Here is an 18,230-nt window from a genome sequence, read left to right as displayed (position 1 = left end):
AAGTCTTTGAAATCTAGTGTATGTTTTACACTTCCAGTGCATTTAGACTAGCCACATTTCACGTGTTCAATAGCTGCATGGGGCTAGTAGCAACTGTTTTGGATTGTGTAACTCTGAATGCTTTCTCTCATCTTACTGTGTTGCTTAGTACCATCTAAGATAGTGAGATAGATGTACCAGATACACAGTATCTGATAATCTACTTACTTTTAACTCAACATCAGCAATACATTTCCACATCAATATTATACCTCTATGATATTTTTCAAAGGGCATGGTATGGTTTAGATGTACCATAATAAAATAGATGTTTTTTTGCTTAATGTCTTTTAAATATTTTTATTATTACCTTGCTTTTAGTGAACATACTTATATCTAAATCTTTGCAATCTATTATTTCCTTATGCTAAATATTTATAAACGCAATTGCTATGTAAAAGGGTATGTAAAAGATGCATATTGCCAAATTATATTTTGTAAATGTACCAGTTTATTACTGGCACTTTATAACTGTCTGTTTACTTCACACCTTTGTTAATACTATGTACTGTCTTTCTTCTGATCTTTTCCTTTATTTAAAAGTGACATATTGTTGCTTTGATTTATATATTTTGATTAATAGTGAGACTAAATATTTTTTCATGTCTTTTTTTTTGACATAAGCATTCTTTTGCATATTGACAGTTCATTTTATTTATCATTTTCTGTCATGGGATTGGTCTTTTTTTGTACTGATTTGTAAGACTTTGTTTTTTGTTTTTTGTTTTTTTTTTTTTTTTGTGAGGAGATCAGCCCTGTGCTAATATCCGCCAATCCTCCTCTTTTTTTTTTGCTGAGGAAGACGGCCCTGGGCTAACATCTGTGCCCATCTTCCTCCACTTTATATGGGACGCCGCCACAGCATGGCTTGCCAAGCAGTGCGTCGGTGCGCGCCCGGGATCCGAACCAGCGAACCCCGGGCCGCCGCAGCGGAGCGCGCGCACTTAACCACTTGCGCCACCGGGCCAGCCCCTAAGACTTTGTTTTTTATTAAGGATGTTAGTCTGTTATGTGTTACAAATATATTTCCCCAGTTTGTCATTTGCCTTTTACCTTTATTTCATATCGTTTTCCTATGTGCATGACTCTAAATTTTTGTTTAGTGAAATCTGTCAGTATTTTATGAATTTTGTCTTTGGCAAAACTCCCCATCTCCCAATGGGGTTACACATTTGTCCCAATACCATTTTGCCTCTTTTTTTCTTCGCTGACTTAAAATGGATGTTTTCATAATTATAAGATATGTATATTTGGGATTTGTTTTCTGGTGTATGTTATTTTACACTGTTCTTACTGTCTCTATAGAATGATAGGTCGTGTTAATTTCTGGTAGGGCAAATATTTATTTTCAGAAATGTTTTGGCTAGTTCTCTGATTTTTGTTTTTTTCAAGGTAAATTTTAGAATTATTTTGTTAAGTGTCCCCTCAGCAAAAGAGAACAAATCATTGGTCCTTTTATTAAAATTGCTTTAAAATACAGAATTTTACAATTTGATATTTCTTAGTGAATTTGTATAATTCTCCTTAAAGTTTATTCCTAGTCATTTGTAGTATTTTTTTTTTTTTTTTGAGGAAGATTAGCCTGGAGCTAACATCTGATGCCAATCCTCCTCTTTTTGCTGAGGAAGATTGCCCCTGGGCTAACATCTGTGCCCATCTTCCTCTACTTTATATGGGACGCTGCCACAGCATGGCTTGACAAGTGGTGCATCGGTGCACGCCCGGGACCTGAACCTGTGAACTCCGGGCCGCCAAAGCAGAGTGCGAGCACTTAACTGCTATGCCACCGGGCCGGCCCTTAGTATTTTTTTTTTTTTTCTATTGTGGAATCATTGAAATTTTATTTTCTAATGAATTGTTTCTGGCATAGATCAAGTTTTTTGCTTTTTTTTTTTTTATAAAGATTTTATTTATTTATTTATTTTCCCCCCAAAGCCCCAGTAGATAGTTGTATGTCATAGCTGCACAGCCTTCTAGTTGCTGTATGTGGGACGCGGCCCCAGCGTGGCCGGAGAAGCGGTGCATCTGTGCGCGCCCGGGATCCGAACCCGGGCCGCCAGCAGCCGAGCGCGCGCACTTAACCGCTAAGCCACGGGGCCGGCCCTGTTTTTTGCTTTTTTTATATGATTTCCTTTTGGATTTTCCAGGAGGATATTCATCTTATCTACCAATAATTGTGTTTTTTGTCTCTTTCAATATTTACACTTTGTCTTTAATTTTACTTACTGAGAAAAGTTAGTAATAATGAACGTTTTTGTCTAATGTACAACACCTTGCATTTTACTACTAAATATGACATTGGTTGTTGGTTTCAGAGAGGTACCATTATAAACTTTTAAAAAGAATTCTTCTATTGCAAATTTACTATGAGATCTTTGCTCTGTTTTTAATTAGGAACTGATTGTGAACTTTCTTCAGATACCTTTTTTGGCATATTAATAGTTTTTTTGCTTGTTAGATAGATTTTTGTGTGTGTGTGTGTGTGAGGAAGATTAGCCCTGAGCTAACATCTGTTGCCAATCCTCCTTTTTTTTGCTGAGGAAGATTGGCCCTGGGCTAACATCCGTGCGCGTCTTCCTCTACTTTATATGGGACACCGCCACAGCATGGCTTGACAAGTGGTGCATCAGTCCGTGCCCGGGGTCCAAACCTGAGAAACCTAGGCCGCTGAAGCAGAGCGTGCAAACTTAACTGCTGCGCCACCAGGCCGGCCCCAGATGTGTTGAATTTTATTAGCTTTTCCATTCTTGAATTGCTGAGTTAAATTCTGCTTGATTGGGATATTTCTTGATGTGGCTGTGGATTCAATTTGTGCAAATTTTATTTAAGACTTTTGAATCTCTGGTAAGTATGATTGTGTATGTGCAATGTGCTATTTTGGTAGCAGGATTAAGCTGATTTTATAAAATAAAGTTGTAATTTGTATGGTTTCAAATGCTCTGGAGCTGTATAAACAGAATTAAATTATATGTTTATTGAAGGCTTAATAGAAGTCATCTAAAGTCCAACTGGGCTCAGACTCTTTTTTATTAAAAGCAATTCTTTTAACATCTTTAAATTTTCTTTGATGAACTGTACTGATTTTATTCAGCTTCTGCTGAGAAACAGTGTGTTTGATATGTAAAACATTTAAGAATTTATTTTACATTAATCACACCCAGAAACTATGCAATGTGGCAATCAGCAAGGTTGATTTTATATCGTAACAGTTTTCTTTAGGAGAAGAAAATTAGATTAGATGTTCCCTTGGGATGCATTTATTGGTATTAAATTTAGAGAGAAAGATGAATGTTATTATAGTGAAAAACTAGCATTTCTTTTCAAGGATTAATTTTCTTCCCAGCTTTTTATTTTTAAAACTTTTGAATTTATAGAAAAGTTGTAAGAATAAAAGACTTTAATGTATTAATTGTTCTTGTTCTTAGGTGCATTTTATCTGGTATTTGAATATATGGACCATGATTTGATGGGACTACTGGAATCAGGCTTGGTTCATTTTAATGAAAATCACATAAAGTCATTTATGAGACAGCTCATGGAAGGTCTGGATTATTGTCACAAGAAGAACTTTTTGCATAGAGACATTAAATGTTCAAATATTCTTCTAAATAACAGGTATGATATGAGTTTGATATATATGTTTAAAATGAATGTTATATAATGTAATGTTATATAATGTTAAAAGGATTTAAAATTTAGTTATTTCATTGCTCAGACTGTTTTAACATAATCAACAATTTCACAGCTTGGGCTGTATCTGAAGTTGTGTTAAATATACTTGAGTTAATTAACCTCCAATAATAGTTCGTATTGTACATAAAATAATACTTAGTTGACTTGCTAAGTTTGGTATTCTTCCAAATAATGTGAATGTGTCTTCTTATAATAATATGATTTCAGCTTTAGGTTAAGAGTAGATTTTAGAATTTTTTTTAAATTCAGAATTCTTTTAAAAGCAGTCATCACAGTTTTAAAGTGAACTTTTTTTGAAGTGTGTATATTCGCGCACACACATACACACCTGCACACACACACATACATACATATTTAGAGTTAAATATTTTACTAACAGCATAACCTGAACTCTGATAATTTTATTGTAATTGGTACTATTTGTTAGTTTAAGTGCAATATACCTGGTCCTGATTTTAGTTAGTAGAAAGTATTCTATACACCTAGCCCCTCTGAGAAGTGGAAAATTAAACATAAATTTAAAATGATGTAATTTAGTTCTTGAACATTATTGAATTGAACAAGTAGTTTATCTTATTACTAAGTAGTAGAAATTACCTCATTTTGCTTTATTTCCATTAAAGTGTACTTTTCTAAATAGGAACTGAATAGTACTGAAATATTGTAAACTAGTACTATAATAATAGTAGTAGTAAAAATAATAATAGTACTAGTATAATAATAATGATAGCTGAAATTATCCAAAACAAAATAATTGTTTATTTTATCTTGTGCGTTTATCTACTTGCCTTTCCTTGTAGGACCTTGGGTACTGCAGTGTGATCAAATTTAAAGTTTATATAAATGTATTTTTGATTGGTTCTAGGAATAGATTATGAATGTTTATGATCAGTTCAGAGTAGACTAATACCTTTTGTTCATTTCATCTTCCTTCCACCAGAGGGCAGATAAAACTTGCAGATTTTGGACTTGCTCGATTATATAGCTCAGAAGAAAGGTAAGAGGACTTTCAAATATTGTAGACAGTAGCTATACTAAGTTTTAGAAGCTATACTAAGAATACTTTATTGACAGTTTATTTTTTTTCACAAAAGAGAAGTTTATATTTCATGGTTAAAAACATGAAATAATGAAATTTTATACCATATTGGGTTGACTAATGTAATTACAAAGTTTTATACATTTATCTCAATTTAAAAATAATTAATTTTTTAACACTTAAAGGTAAATAAAATTTCTTTAATAATGTGCCATTTAAAATGTGACTTAAGTGAACTTATGAATTTTTTAAAAATTCATACTTCAATTTCTAATGCAGATCTAGACATTAAGATGTTTGTAATTTTTGTGTTTAGTGAAAGACCTTACTATATGCTTTTCATATTGCATGTTTAAATTTGTAAACTTTATCTTGATTATTATTTTGGACTTCTTTTTTTGTAACTATAGTTGTATCTACAGTTGTTTTTGTTTGTTTTTTAACTCCCTCCAACCTTTTATTTAAACAAGCTATTGTGAGGAAGTTCAGTGTATAACTTCTCCATGTGGAGCTTCTTTGTCTAAGGTTGAGTTGTGTATCCTACTTAGCTCCTTTTGTGCCTGGTGGTAGTGAAATATGATTAGAACTAATATGGAATTTCAAAATAAAATATTTTTGTGAAGTTGATTTTCTATAAATAAACTATGGAATTAACTAAGTTGAGTAAAGCTCTAGTTTAGCCCATTCCTTTCCTGTTAGACAGCATTGAATCTTTATTTTCAGATGTAATAGATATATATTTAATTTTGAAATTCTTTATGTATAGCAATTCTGTAATTTCTTTAGTGTAACCATAATTTAATATAATGAAATCTCTGTTAATTGGAATTCTTAGAAATAGGGCTTTACTTTCATTGAACTTTTGCCAGTTTCTGGTTAGTTGAAAAAAATCTTCTTTTGTTAGAATTTTTGAGTGAAAAATCTGTTGATTTTTGAATCTTGCAGTGCCTGTTAACATTCTGAAAATTATTTTCTTTTTTTTTTTTTTTTTTATAATTTTATTTATTTATTTTTTCCCCCAAAGCCCCAGTAGAGAGTTGTATGTCATAGTTGCACATCCTTCTAGTTGCTGTATGTGGGACGCGGCCTCAGCATGGCCAGAGAAGCAGTGTGGTGGTGCGCGCCCGGGATCCGAACCCGGGCCGCCAGCAGCGGAGCGCGCACACTTAACCGCTAAGCCACGGGGCCGGCCCTGAAAATTATTTTCTTTGTTTAGTGTTTAGAAGTTTTTAAATGTATGTTTTGGATCCATTAGAGTTCTATGAAACACCTCAGAAACTGTGGTCAGGGGCTGGCCCTGTGGCCTAGCGGTTAGGTTTGCAGCACTCCGCTTTGGCAGCCCAGGTTTGGTTCCTGGGCACGAACCTACACCACTTGTCGGCGGCCATGCTGTGGCAGCAACCCACATACAAAATAGAGGAAGATTGGTGCAGATGTTAGCTCAGGGTAAATCTTCCTGAGCAAAAAAAAACAAACTGGTATGGATGGGTTATTATGGAGACGGCTCCAGTCCCCTGTACCTACTTTAGCCAGAGCTTTTCTGATTTTGTTTTACTTACTACAAACAATTCTAATTAATATTTTTATATTTTAATTAATATTTATTTTAATTAATATTTTAACAAATGGTTGTATGGTTTTTTTAAGTTTAAAACTCTTCTAGAGCTTAAAAGCTATAATTTTCATTTTACATTTGAGGAAACTGAAAAGTAGAAAGGGTTGAATGACTTTAGAGATCAAAAAATATTTGTTGGCAGAGTCAAGACTTTATAGTTCAAGATTTCCAACTTTCAATTTTTTATTCTTTTCACCATATATAATAGTGCCTCTTGGTAGAAATTGAAGGAAAAATAAATTGGTCCAAATGTCTACTTAATCCAAAACTTCGCTTGAAATACATTTTTTGAATGATTAGATTTCAGTGACAGTTCTTTAGGCGGAAATTCTGCTTAATTAAGGATTCTGTTTAGCTGGTTAATTGAGATTTCACTGTAGTTAGATCATATTTTCTTAATACAAGTTTGTGTCTGTCATAGTTGAATATAAATCCCTCTCCTTTTTTGTTTTCTCATGGGCACTTCTCCCCACCGTGTGAAATACAGAGAATCTGAGGAGATAGGAGAGGGAGAATTCAAAGGCCACCACTAGGAGAGCATGACCAAGTTTGTGTTATAAGGCTCTGGGCAAGAAAAGGCAGCAGAGAGAGGTTGTTGTTGTTGTCAATGTTGGGTGTTTTTACCTCGGGAAGAGAGAGAGGATAATAGGCTAGTGGCAAAAGGGAAGAAAGGAAAAGTGATGTTAACCAGAAATGGAAATGAGCCACAGGAAAACAAAAGGTCATTACGATGACCATATCCCAAATATTGGTTCTGAAATTAGAAAAGAAAAGCGTCCACTATGGTTTCTGACAACTAGGGAGAAACACTAAGGAAAACAAGACAATGAGTTTCCTGTAATTTATTTAGATGTAGTGATGATAATAGAACAACAGCAAGAACTAATTTTTATTGAGTATTTATTATGTGCCAAGCACTGTGCTGAGTGTTTTACAAGTATTACTATCTCATAGTTGTATAACAACTCTATGCATAAGTACTATTATTATACCCATTTTACAGATTTGAAAATGATGCCCATAGAGGTTAAATAACTTGCCCAAGCTAATAGGTGACAGAAGACTTCTAAGATCATGCTCTTAACCACCATGCTGTAATCGCTCTCTACATTGAGATTTGCCTAGAAGACATAATTTCCACATAGAAGTCAGATATTTAATAAATATATGGTATTTCCCATTTAATTATTTTGTATAGCCTTATTTTATATATATTTGCAAAGAAGAAAAGAATTGTCCAGTATAGTATTCCTAGTCTTAAGTGGCCTGAATGGAGGTATTTCCAGCAATGGGAACACTGCTTAAGCAAAATCCCCTTGACTCCTTGTGGCATCTTTTTATGTGCAATTTTACCTCATCTACTAGACAACCTGCTCCTTGTGGGCTGGATTTACAAACACATGGCCCAGGTTCAAGTCAATTAAAGTCCTTCTGTCAGTGTACTTTCTCAATGTTTGCTTCTTTCTCATTAAACACTAAGATGGAAAGTGGGACATGGCCCCTATTTTGCAAAATTTTTGAATAAATCATCACAAGTTTTTCCTTGACTTTAATAAAACAATCATTTTCATTGTCTTTTGTCAATTTTAATTTGTAAAAGCTTATTAAAAACTAGTTTATGAAAAGCTTATTTAAAGTATTTATTGAAAACATAATTACAGCACCACTGTCTTCTTGAAGGTTTTCTAACCATCTCTGTTCTCTCCTTGGCTTATCTTCTTGCCCTAGAAAATGAGCACTTGCTCAGCTTTCTTAGGGAACTGATGGTTTGTTGTGATTGGAGCAAGAACCAAGTGATAAAGAATGTTATAGGCTTTGTGTAGAGCCAAATTTTATAGATCAAACTCCATTTTTCCATTGATTTCTCCTTTTAAAATGGAATGCTGGGTTTCAGTGGAGTGCCAGGGATGTGATACGTTTACTGAGCCATGGTCCCGATTGCCCTGCTGAACTGATAGAGAAATTTTGAGTTTAGAGAATTAGAAAATTTAAAATCCCATAACTTTGCATCTTCAGTTAATATATACCGAATTTTTCTGCTTAATTAAATTTGTAAGATAAAAACTTGGTGTATCATTTTGTTTCATAAGCAAATATCCTATCCTTCAGGAGTTTATGTACCTCTTTATTTATTTATTTTTTTGTGTGAGGAAGATCAGCCGTGAGCTAACATCCGATGCCAATCCTCTTCTTTTTGCCAAGGAAGATTGGCCCTGGGCTAACATCTGTGCCCATATTCCTCCACTTTATATGGGATGCTGCCACAGTATGCCTTGACAGGCGGTGTGTCAGTGCGTGCCCGGGATCCAAACCTGCGAACCCTCGGGCCGCCGAAGCGGAGCACGTGCACTTAACCGCTTCGCCACCAGGCCGGCCCCTATGTACTCCTTTAAAACTTCTCTTTTTCAGATTCTAGTAATTCCAATTTTTTAAAGTCAGAGATGTAGGCTTAATTTAGTGGAGTGATTTTAAGATACATATATTGTTCCAGCAAATTTTAATAACACACATCTAATAACACATTCCTAATATTTTAAATTCTGCCTTTAGCAGACTTACTGTATTGTCCCAAATTTTGGATATTTCTTGAAATAAACATATAGCAAATGATTTTTCATTCATATTTCTTTGTTGTTATAAGCAGAAAGAAAGGTAAGGCTTTACCATAATATACCTATCCAAATGTTAAGTCATTTTGAAGTATTTTATAAGTAATTAGCTATTATAGATAGCATAACTGAAGTGTTCAAGAAATTACTGCAAGATTTTTTGTTTCAAAATAGCGCAGATTTCAGCTTATCACTGTAATACCACATCTCTCTCACTCATTTGATTTTGGATATCTTTTTTGAATTTGAGGAAAACTAGATAGAGTTACAGCTTGTGCATAGGAATTGAACATTGAGGGTGTATGACCAATATGGATCTCCTCTGTCATGTGTGCTATCATAGAAAAAAGGAAAACCACTGGGTTAAAATTAGGGGGAATATGATTCCTTTAAACTTGAAGAATCATTTTCTTATTTTGAACATTAGTATTTATACTGTGTCCCATTTGGCATTGAGAAATATAGAACTTTAGAGCAAAAGTTTTTGCCACATTTCTACATCACCTCTTCATTTTTTCAGTAGCTATTTTAAGTCTAACTTTTCCTGAGACTTTAGCCACGAAGATATATCTTCTTCTGAGTTTTTATTTTACCAAGTCATTGCTCCAATGCTTTTCCACATGATAGAGGATCTTTTTTTCTTTATGTGACTACCCCTTATGAAAAAATGTGTTTTCCATATAAGTTGAAATTAATTGCATTTTCTAGAGAAGAAACTATAACTTAGCACATGTACTTTTTTTTTTTTTTTTTTTGGTTAGGAAGATTAGCCCTGGGCTAACATCCATCCCCATCTTCCTCTACTTTATATGTGGGATACCTGTCACAGCATGGCTCGATAGGCAGTATGTATGTCCGTGCCCGGGATCCGAACCTGCGAACCCTGGGTCGCTGAAGTGGAGTGGGAGAACTTAACCACTACACTACCAGGCTGGCCCCAACACGTTTACTTTTTTAATACAAGGAACATAAAACCCATAGGCCTAAATCAGAAAACTTTGGCTCTAATCCTGACGTTGCCATTTAACCAGTTGTGGAATCTTGGGCAAGTCACTTAATCTCCCTAATCTCATTATTCTTACCTTTAAGATGAAGGATTTAAAATCTCTAAAATCTTTACTTATTGCATATTGAAAAACATGTCTTTCATGGTTCTAAAAAAGTTGCTGTGATCAAAATATTTCTTAAACAACATTTTTGAAAGTAATATCTCCATCTAGTGGCTTTTCATAAAATTGCCATTAAAAACAAAACTAAATTTTCCCAAAGCTATATAGCTGTTAATGAGAGCGAAAGAGAGAATTACCTCTTGCTACTTGTTCAAGGACTAGATGAAATTATATTCAGGGTTAAAATGCCTCCTTAACGCTGGTCTTATTACTTGTGTTCTTATCTTTTCAGTCAGGGTAGAATTGTAGTCATTTTAAAGATAGGGATCGTATTTTATTTTATTTTATTTTATTTATTTATTTATTTATTTTTTGTGAAGAAGATCAGCCCTGAGCTAACATCCATGCCAATCCTCCTCTTTTTGCCGAGGAAGACTGGCCCTGGGCTAACATCTGTGCCCATCTTCCTCCACTTAATGTGGGATGCCGCCACAGCATGGCCTGACAAGCGGTGTGTCGGTGCGTGCCCGGGATCTGAACCCAGGCCGCCAGCAGCGGACCGCGTCACTTAATTGCTATGCCACGGGGCCAGCCCCAGGGATCGTATTTTAAACTTTTCCTTTTATATGCCTTAAAACAAAAAACACATTCACAGTAAATGCTTGATTAATTCTGATCCAGAAGAAGATCATCTTGATCTGTAGGACCCTCCTAAAATAAGATTAGTGCAGGGAGCTTTGGATTCTAGGCAATACAGAGGATCTTCTGGGAGACCCTGGACAGTATTGGAACTGTGGTAATAAGAAGGTCACTAGTAACATATGAATAACAATAAGTAATGTGACTAAACAAGCTTCAGGAATAGAAATCTCATTTAGATCACTAACTTAACAAGATGAAGATTAAATTGTACTTCCTTTGGCCCCAATGGAGTAGCTTACACTTTTTGAGCATGTAAAATGGGAAAGGCAATTTAATTCTTTAGGGTACGGTGTTCCCCCTCCTTAGATAGGGGGAATGTTATCCATTCCCTTAATGATGAAGACTTACAAATCTAAATTTCAAGTGTTGATCTTTCTTCTCATCTCTAAACTTGTGTGTTTAGTGGACATCTCCACCTAGATGATCTAGGTACCTTAAATTAAACATATTGTTACAAAACCTGTCTTCACATTCCCCAGAAAAGAGTCTTGTTCCTTTTCTTTTATACCCTGTTTTAGTTAAAGGTATCCAGTCACTCTGACATACAGATATGTCTCATATAGACCATAGAATTTTATTGGTTTTCCTGCCTCTGGTCTTTCTTACTAATGTTTTTTTTCCTGCCTTTCATATCATCTATCATCCCCTGCCCCCAGATGATAACAATGTTGAACTATTTGCAGTTCCCTAAACAAGCGAGCTCTTGAATCTACACAGGTTCTTTCCTTTCTTATGGAATTGTACTTCCCACTAGCTCAGTCTGACAGAGTTGGTTTTTTTCTCCAGTATGCAGTTTGGGCATTACCTCATTTGAAATCTGCCCCAAAACTCACAGGTAACGTTGAGCACATCTTCTTTTATGTGTCCAGAGTACATTATTCATTATTTTATGTAGTACTTAAGGTGTACTATTATAATTTATAGCTGTATTTACCACCAGACTTTCAGGCTCTAAACAGCTACAACCATGGTTTGTTGGTTGGCTGTTTGATTTGGTCCAACCATCTGTTACTCCTTAGTTGGTACAGTGCCTAGCTCAGAGTTTCGATACATATTTGTTGTTTATAAAGAAAGGAACAAACTTAACAAGCATTTGTGCATGGTACTTTATTATATATAGTCCCCTTTCACAAGAATTATTTTAAGGGAAAGCAGTCCTCTGATACGGGTAGTGAAAGTGTCATTATTCTTATGCACATTTTAAAGATAAACTGAAGTTTGGAAAATTTAAGTGTATTTCCAAGATCACACAGTTAGTAAGTAGTAGAGCTAAGAATTAAACTTGGATCTTTTGACAGAAAGGCTGTTTATTTTCGTTATACTGGAGTGCTTCCCTGGTAAGACTCTGGGATCCAACCTTGATTTATCTGAAGGTATCTTCCAGGTGGAGAGCTCTAGGGGCCTTGAAAGTCTGATTTGGAGGTACCATTAGGCTGATGGCAGTTTTTTTAGTGTTCTTTTGTAGCAAATAGTCTGCTGAATTTCACTGTCTCTGCTCTCTTGCCCTTCAAATATTTATTTTTTTTTTTTGCCAAATGATGTATGCTCATTTAGTCTTCCAGCAGGTTAGCAAGTTGTGTGATATTTCCATTTCTGAATCTCCCTTAAAGCTCCTTAAATATCTAATGTCTGTAAATGAAAAATATTTGGATAACATCAAATATTTAAAGTTATCTGATTTCACATGAAAGTTTTATTTACAAGTCTGATGACTTGACATTTTAATGTGTTTTTAACCACATTAAGATAGACGGTTTAAAAAAACAAGGAAGTGTTTTTTTTTTTTTAGGTGTTTCTTCCCTAGCAGACGAAGAAATAGTATCTGCTTTCTTTTCAAAAACTGTTAATGAGATTTACAGATGAAGATATCCAGTAGAAATTGAAATTCAGAATATTTAACATTAAGACCACTATTTCTAGATCTTTACAAAGTTTATTTTCTAGCCATCCAAGAGTAACACCTTATTGGAATTACTATCTCATTTTTCTAATTTAATGGCAGAAGGATTTTGTGTGTGTGTGTGTGTTTTGCTGGGTTATGGAATTTATTGCTTGGAGTTTTAACTTGAATTATGGGAGTGAATTGAGGTGGTTCATTTTCTAGTTTTAGGATTTTCCTTTTTAAAGTGTATTAATGTATTCTATAACACCTAAGAACCTGACTATATGTTTTTCAGCCCTGTTTATTTTTCAATAAGAGTGAATTTGTTTTTTTGAAAAGATTGGATAGACATCGCTCAAGAATATAATTTTTTTTCATCTGTGAAAGAAAAAATAAAGCATCATACGTGTGGTGTCACATCAGTCTGCATTTTCTCTTTGTGATCTAAACAGGACTCTTTAGGATATTGACAGTGGGTAACCAAACCTAATAGACCAAGTTCGAAATGTTCATTTTTGGGGATTCTGGATTTTTATTTATTTGTCTAACTTTGAATGACCTATTTTCATATTACAACAGTACTTTAGTTTTCTTGGGATTTAAATGTCCTAGTTTCAAAACATAGTTTCAGTGCCTTTTACTTTTGTTTTTACGTTTGCAAACACAGCATCCTAATCATAACATGGAATATTTTCTTGATAATACTATAAACGATTATTGAATTGGCTGATTCAAAATTGAGCTTATTCTCTGCTAACTCCACCTACCTTGGAATTTGCTTTTATGATTAAAGTCCTTCTGTCAGTGTACTTTCTCAATGTTTGCTTCTTTCTCATTAAACACTAAGATGGAAAGTGGGACATGGCCCCTATTTTGCAAAATTTTTGAATAAATCATCACAAGTTTTTCCTTGACTTTAATAAAACAATCATTTTCATTGTCTTTTGTCAATTTTAATTTGTAAAAGCTTATTAAAAACTAGTTTATGAAAAGCTTATTTAAAGTATTTATTGAAAACATAATTACAGCACCACTGTCTTCTTGAAGGTTTTCTAACCATCTCTGTTCTCTCCTTGGCTTATCTTCTTGCCCTAGAAAATGAGCACTTGCTCAGCTTTCTTAGGGAACTGATGGTTTGTTGTGATTGGAGCAAGAACCAAGTGATAAAGAATGTTATAGGCTTTGTGTGGATATTCTCTAAGAGGCAGCAAAAGACAGACCAAGTCCCTGGTCTCATTTACGTGGTGATGAGAGAAGGTAGACAATGAACCTGTGGGGTAGAGGAAAGAATTTAAAATACTAAATGCTACGAAGCAAATAAAATAGTGACTGTAGAGTCGCTATGGGCATGGGGGTGGCTGCTGGGGTAATTTTAGCTACGGCAGTTAGAATAGACCTCTTTGAGGAAGTAAAATTGAGCTAAGACCTGAGTGATGAGAAAAGGATAACTTAATGAAGACCTACGCAAAGAACATTCCAAGTAGAAGGAACTTAACAACTGCAAAGCCTGGGAACAGACTTGGAAAGTTTAAGGACCAAAAGGTTGCCCAGTGTAAAAGCAGAGGGTGAGATACTCGGGATTACGTTCTTATCAGCTGAGGTACAATTTATTTTATTTACCTTATTTTTTTTAGTTGCAGTGGGAAATCGCTGAACAGTTTAAGCAAGTAGGTGATATGATCTGGTTTTATGCTTAAAAAAACTTTAAAAAGTGGAGGAGGGAGACTGGGATGGAGGCAAGGAAACTAGTTGAGAGACTGTTGCAGTAGTACCAGTGGAAAGACAATAGGGGCTCAGATTTCCTTGAAATTGTGGGAAATGGTTACGTGTAGGTTCTGTTTTGGATGTAGAGTTGACAGAATTTGTTGACAGATTAGATGTGAAATTTGAAGGAAGGGGAATCGAGAATAACTCCTGGATTTTTGACCTCAGAAGCTAGGTCGGTGTTAAAAATAGGTCCCAAATTTCTTTTGTAGGTTTGGTAGGTGTTTGTGCAGTAGATTCTGAAGGAGACATGGCGTTTGTGCTTGTGATGAGTTTAGTTAGCTGAAGGCTCTCCATGTTTTTCTCAAAAATATAAGTTATAGTCTAAAAGAAATAAGGGCAGACTTTATTATATGTGTTGTTGGAAAAATGAAGCATTTTAGAGCTAGTTTAAGTATTTCCTTTTACGTATATGATTCTTTTTTCATTTCTTAGAAGAGTTTTTAACAAAGTTAGCAACTCTGGTTTGTATATTTTAACTGGGATTATCCAGAACCCTCAAATACTTCAAGGGCCTAGGATCTTGCTCTGAGCTCTACTTTGCCTTTTATCTATCTAGACCAGGTAGGTGGCTGAGCTGCCTGCCAATTTGGGGACACACTCATGGCAGTGCTTGGTTTGTTGGGGATACTGTGCTGCTTATCAGGCCCTAAGGTAGGGAAGACCATAACCATATCTTACCTCCCCTGATTGCCCCAGTCTTGTGAATTCCTGGGATTATCTAGGGGCAGAGTGTTGGAATCTTATCACTGAGCAGATAGAAAGTCTTTGATCTCTACTCTGTTGATATTTCAGTGACTGTAAAGAAAAATGTCGAGATGGTACTTTGTTTTATAAAAAGTATATATCAAACTGAATATTTATTCACTTCACAAATGAAAGAATTTCCACAATTTTGAGATTGTATTAGTGTTTTAAAATTGAACTTTCTGGGTCAAATTTTACAGTTGAATGTTTTTTCTCAGTCTTTACCTAGTTCTTTATTTTTCTTCTGACAGAAACTAAGCATTTGGAAATATTTGGAAAAGCTATTAATTAGCATACGTTATATATTTTTGCTATACATTTAGAAGTATGTTTCATCTAGTTTTGTTTAATCATTTTTGAAAATTTGCTAAATATTTTCACTTCTGAATTTGATAAGTTAATAAAAAATTAAACTAGTCTAATTTTAACTGCTGAAGGTGACTGTCTTCCAGATGTTGCCTAGAACTTGATATATAGTGTATAAAATAATAATCTTTTATTTAAATATTCCTTTTTCAATAAAATTTAGTAACTTTAATTTGTGTAATTTCTCCACATAATAAAAAACAAATAATGCTTTTATTTTTTTAAATATATTTAAAAATATTTCTAAACATAAAAAGATTAAAAATTATTTACAGCTAGATTTATATTAATTTAAACATTTTTTTGAGACTATAGATATCTAGTTGTACTTTAGTAACAAGACCATAGGTCTCATATGCTTATAGAACCTTGGAATGTTTTCGGAAACTGGTCATCCTAATTTTCACAGACTTTTTTCTCCCACCCAGCTAATTCACGTATGTCACCTAAAGTTGTGGGGCCATATATGTTAAGGTGTCTGCCCTATGCCCAGCATTGTTCTGGGCTTTGTATGTGGGGTTCATAATAAAGAATGGTCTCTGGGGTCTTGTGACTTTCTGGGAAGATAGAAAACATAAAATAGAGAGTTCAATACAGTGGTAAGTATGATATAAATTTAAGACTGTGAAAATCTATTGTAAGTAGAGATCAGATTTTATGGAAATGAGTCTTTCACTGTCTTGAAGGAGGTATAGGATTTGAATGAGAGAAAGAGAAGGAACTTCAAGTTTAAAAGGAGTTAAGACATAAAGAGGTGAACATATTTTTAAAGAATAATTAAGTCCAGCTTAGTTAGAATATATGAGTTTAAAAGATCTCACTAATGTGAAGATAAGTGATGTCAGTAAAGAAATAAAAATCATTAAGAAAAGTAATTATGGGGGCCGGCCCAGTGGCGTAGTGGTTAAGTGCGAGCGCTCCACTGTTCGGATCCCTGGCGCACACCGACGCACTGCTTGTCAGGCCATGCTGTGGCGGTGTCCCATGTAAAGTGGAGGAAGATAGGCACAGATGTTAGCCCAGGGCCAGTCTTCCTCAGCAAAAAGAGGAGGATTGGCAGATGTTAGCTCAGGGCTGGTCTTCCTCACAAAAAAAAAAAAAAAGAAAGAAAAGGTAATTATGTCAGAAGAATTTAATCCTAATTTGCTATTGAAAATATACATCTTAGACTATGCTCCTTATTTTCACAATCTATACCAAGGGTCAATTAGCCTTTTTTCCTGGTTTGGCACACTGTTAACTATAATCCTATCTGTGGTAATACTGTGATGCCCAGATCCATGGCTTATAGTACAAGTGTTTAAATTATTTGGAGAAGTTTGGCAGCAGAGCAGATCAGACTGTTGAGGTCTTACACTACCAGGAACTGCAGACCTCCAGTTGGCAAGAGGGAATTGCTTTATAAATTATATGCTCCTTTTCCTTCTTCCCAAAACTGGTCCAGGTCCACACCAACCTCAGGTAAATGGGTTTGGAATACAGCCTTCCTGGGAAATTTCCTGTAATATAGCCTTTGAGTCCTTGTGTTTTAGAGGATATCTGGAAAGAAAGAGAGGTTTAAAACTGTAGACCTACTTATCACCCTGAAGTACACCCTAACCACGAATCAAAGAGCCACCTCTAACTTCTTAGAATCCTTTTTATTCATGTGAATCAGCTGGAACATGATCATTCTCTGAGGACTGAAAACACTTTGCCAGAGAATTTGTACTGTGATGGTCAAACTTGTCCTTAATACAATTTACTAGATAATCTCTTCTATGGCAAATAAAGAGGTAGCAGTATGTATATGTCCTCTTTGTTAGAAGGTGACAAAGGAATCATCTGATAAAGTATACCTATTGCTAGTGGTTTTTGCAGCTTAGACCTCAACTACTACAGTCTACATTTCTATACTTTATATTCACATATTAAAGTGGGTTGAAATCAATTAAATGTTGCCAAAGATATGCCCAGTTGAAAACTTTTGTTAGGGTGGTTGCAATTTGAACTACATCTTGCTACACATTAATAATTTGCCAGATTTGGTCAAAATCAACTCCCTTTAAATCAGTTAATCCCTTCAAAAGTTATTATGGAAAGGAAAACAGTACTGAACAGTATAGTTGATAAAGACCTTTCTTTGATTAAATTACGGTTAAAACCAGCCAACTCCTTTTTATTTTTATATGTTAAGGGAATTTTTCAGTTAATCACGCTCTCAGATGTATTTTATGATCATATATTAGATGTCATAGCATGTCTGTGTTTAGTTAGGCAGATGAAAGTGGTTTTTTAGTTAGGATTGTAGGATCACTTTGATTAGCCAAAATAATATTTTCCAAGAAAATCTCTCTTATTCTAACAGGTACTAACTCTAAAGAGTATTTTCTATGTTTTTTAGTCGGCCATATACTAACAAGGTCATCACTTTATGGTACCGTCCGCCTGAACTGCTGTTGGGAGAAGAACGATATACACCAGCTATTGATGTATGGAGCTGTGGGTAAGATAGGCTTATTGACTGGTTTAATTTACTTGAAACTTTTGTTAGTGAAGTAAAATCATATCATTTAGTAATGATGGGTATTTTTTCCGTTAGATGTATCCTTGGTGAACTCTTCACTAAAAAACCTATATTTCAAGCAAATCAGGAACTTGCACAACTAGAATTAATAAGGTAAGC

The 18,230-nt window shown here is 34.7% G+C and overlaps 1 protein-coding gene across 2 annotated transcripts in view; it reads left to right on the top strand.

Annotated features, from left to right (window-relative positions):
• The window catches only part of CDK13 (cyclin dependent kinase 13), a 115,183-nt gene that overhangs the window by 74,187 nt on the left and 22,766 nt on the right, over nucleotides 1-18,230 (top strand). For both annotated transcript variants that reach the window (XM_058570643.1, XM_058570633.1), the window contains exons 6-9: nucleotides 3,465-3,654; nucleotides 4,673-4,729; nucleotides 17,949-18,050; nucleotides 18,147-18,224. In XM_058570643.1, coding sequence (XP_058426626.1) covers nucleotides 3,465-3,654; nucleotides 4,673-4,729; nucleotides 17,949-18,050; nucleotides 18,147-18,224 — 427 coding nt within the window. The remainder of the gene's footprint in view (nucleotides 1-3,464; nucleotides 3,655-4,672; nucleotides 4,730-17,948; nucleotides 18,051-18,146; nucleotides 18,225-18,230) is intronic.

The sequence above is a fragment of the Diceros bicornis genome, chromosome 3 (genome assembly GCF_020826845.1).
Source record: "Diceros bicornis minor isolate mBicDic1 chromosome 3, mDicBic1.mat.cur, whole genome shotgun sequence".
In the NCBI taxonomy this organism is placed as follows: Eukaryota; Metazoa; Chordata; class Mammalia; order Perissodactyla; family Rhinocerotidae; genus Diceros; species Diceros bicornis.
Note: the sequence above shows the minus strand (reverse complement) of the source record. Positions and strands in the feature narration are given on the sequence as shown.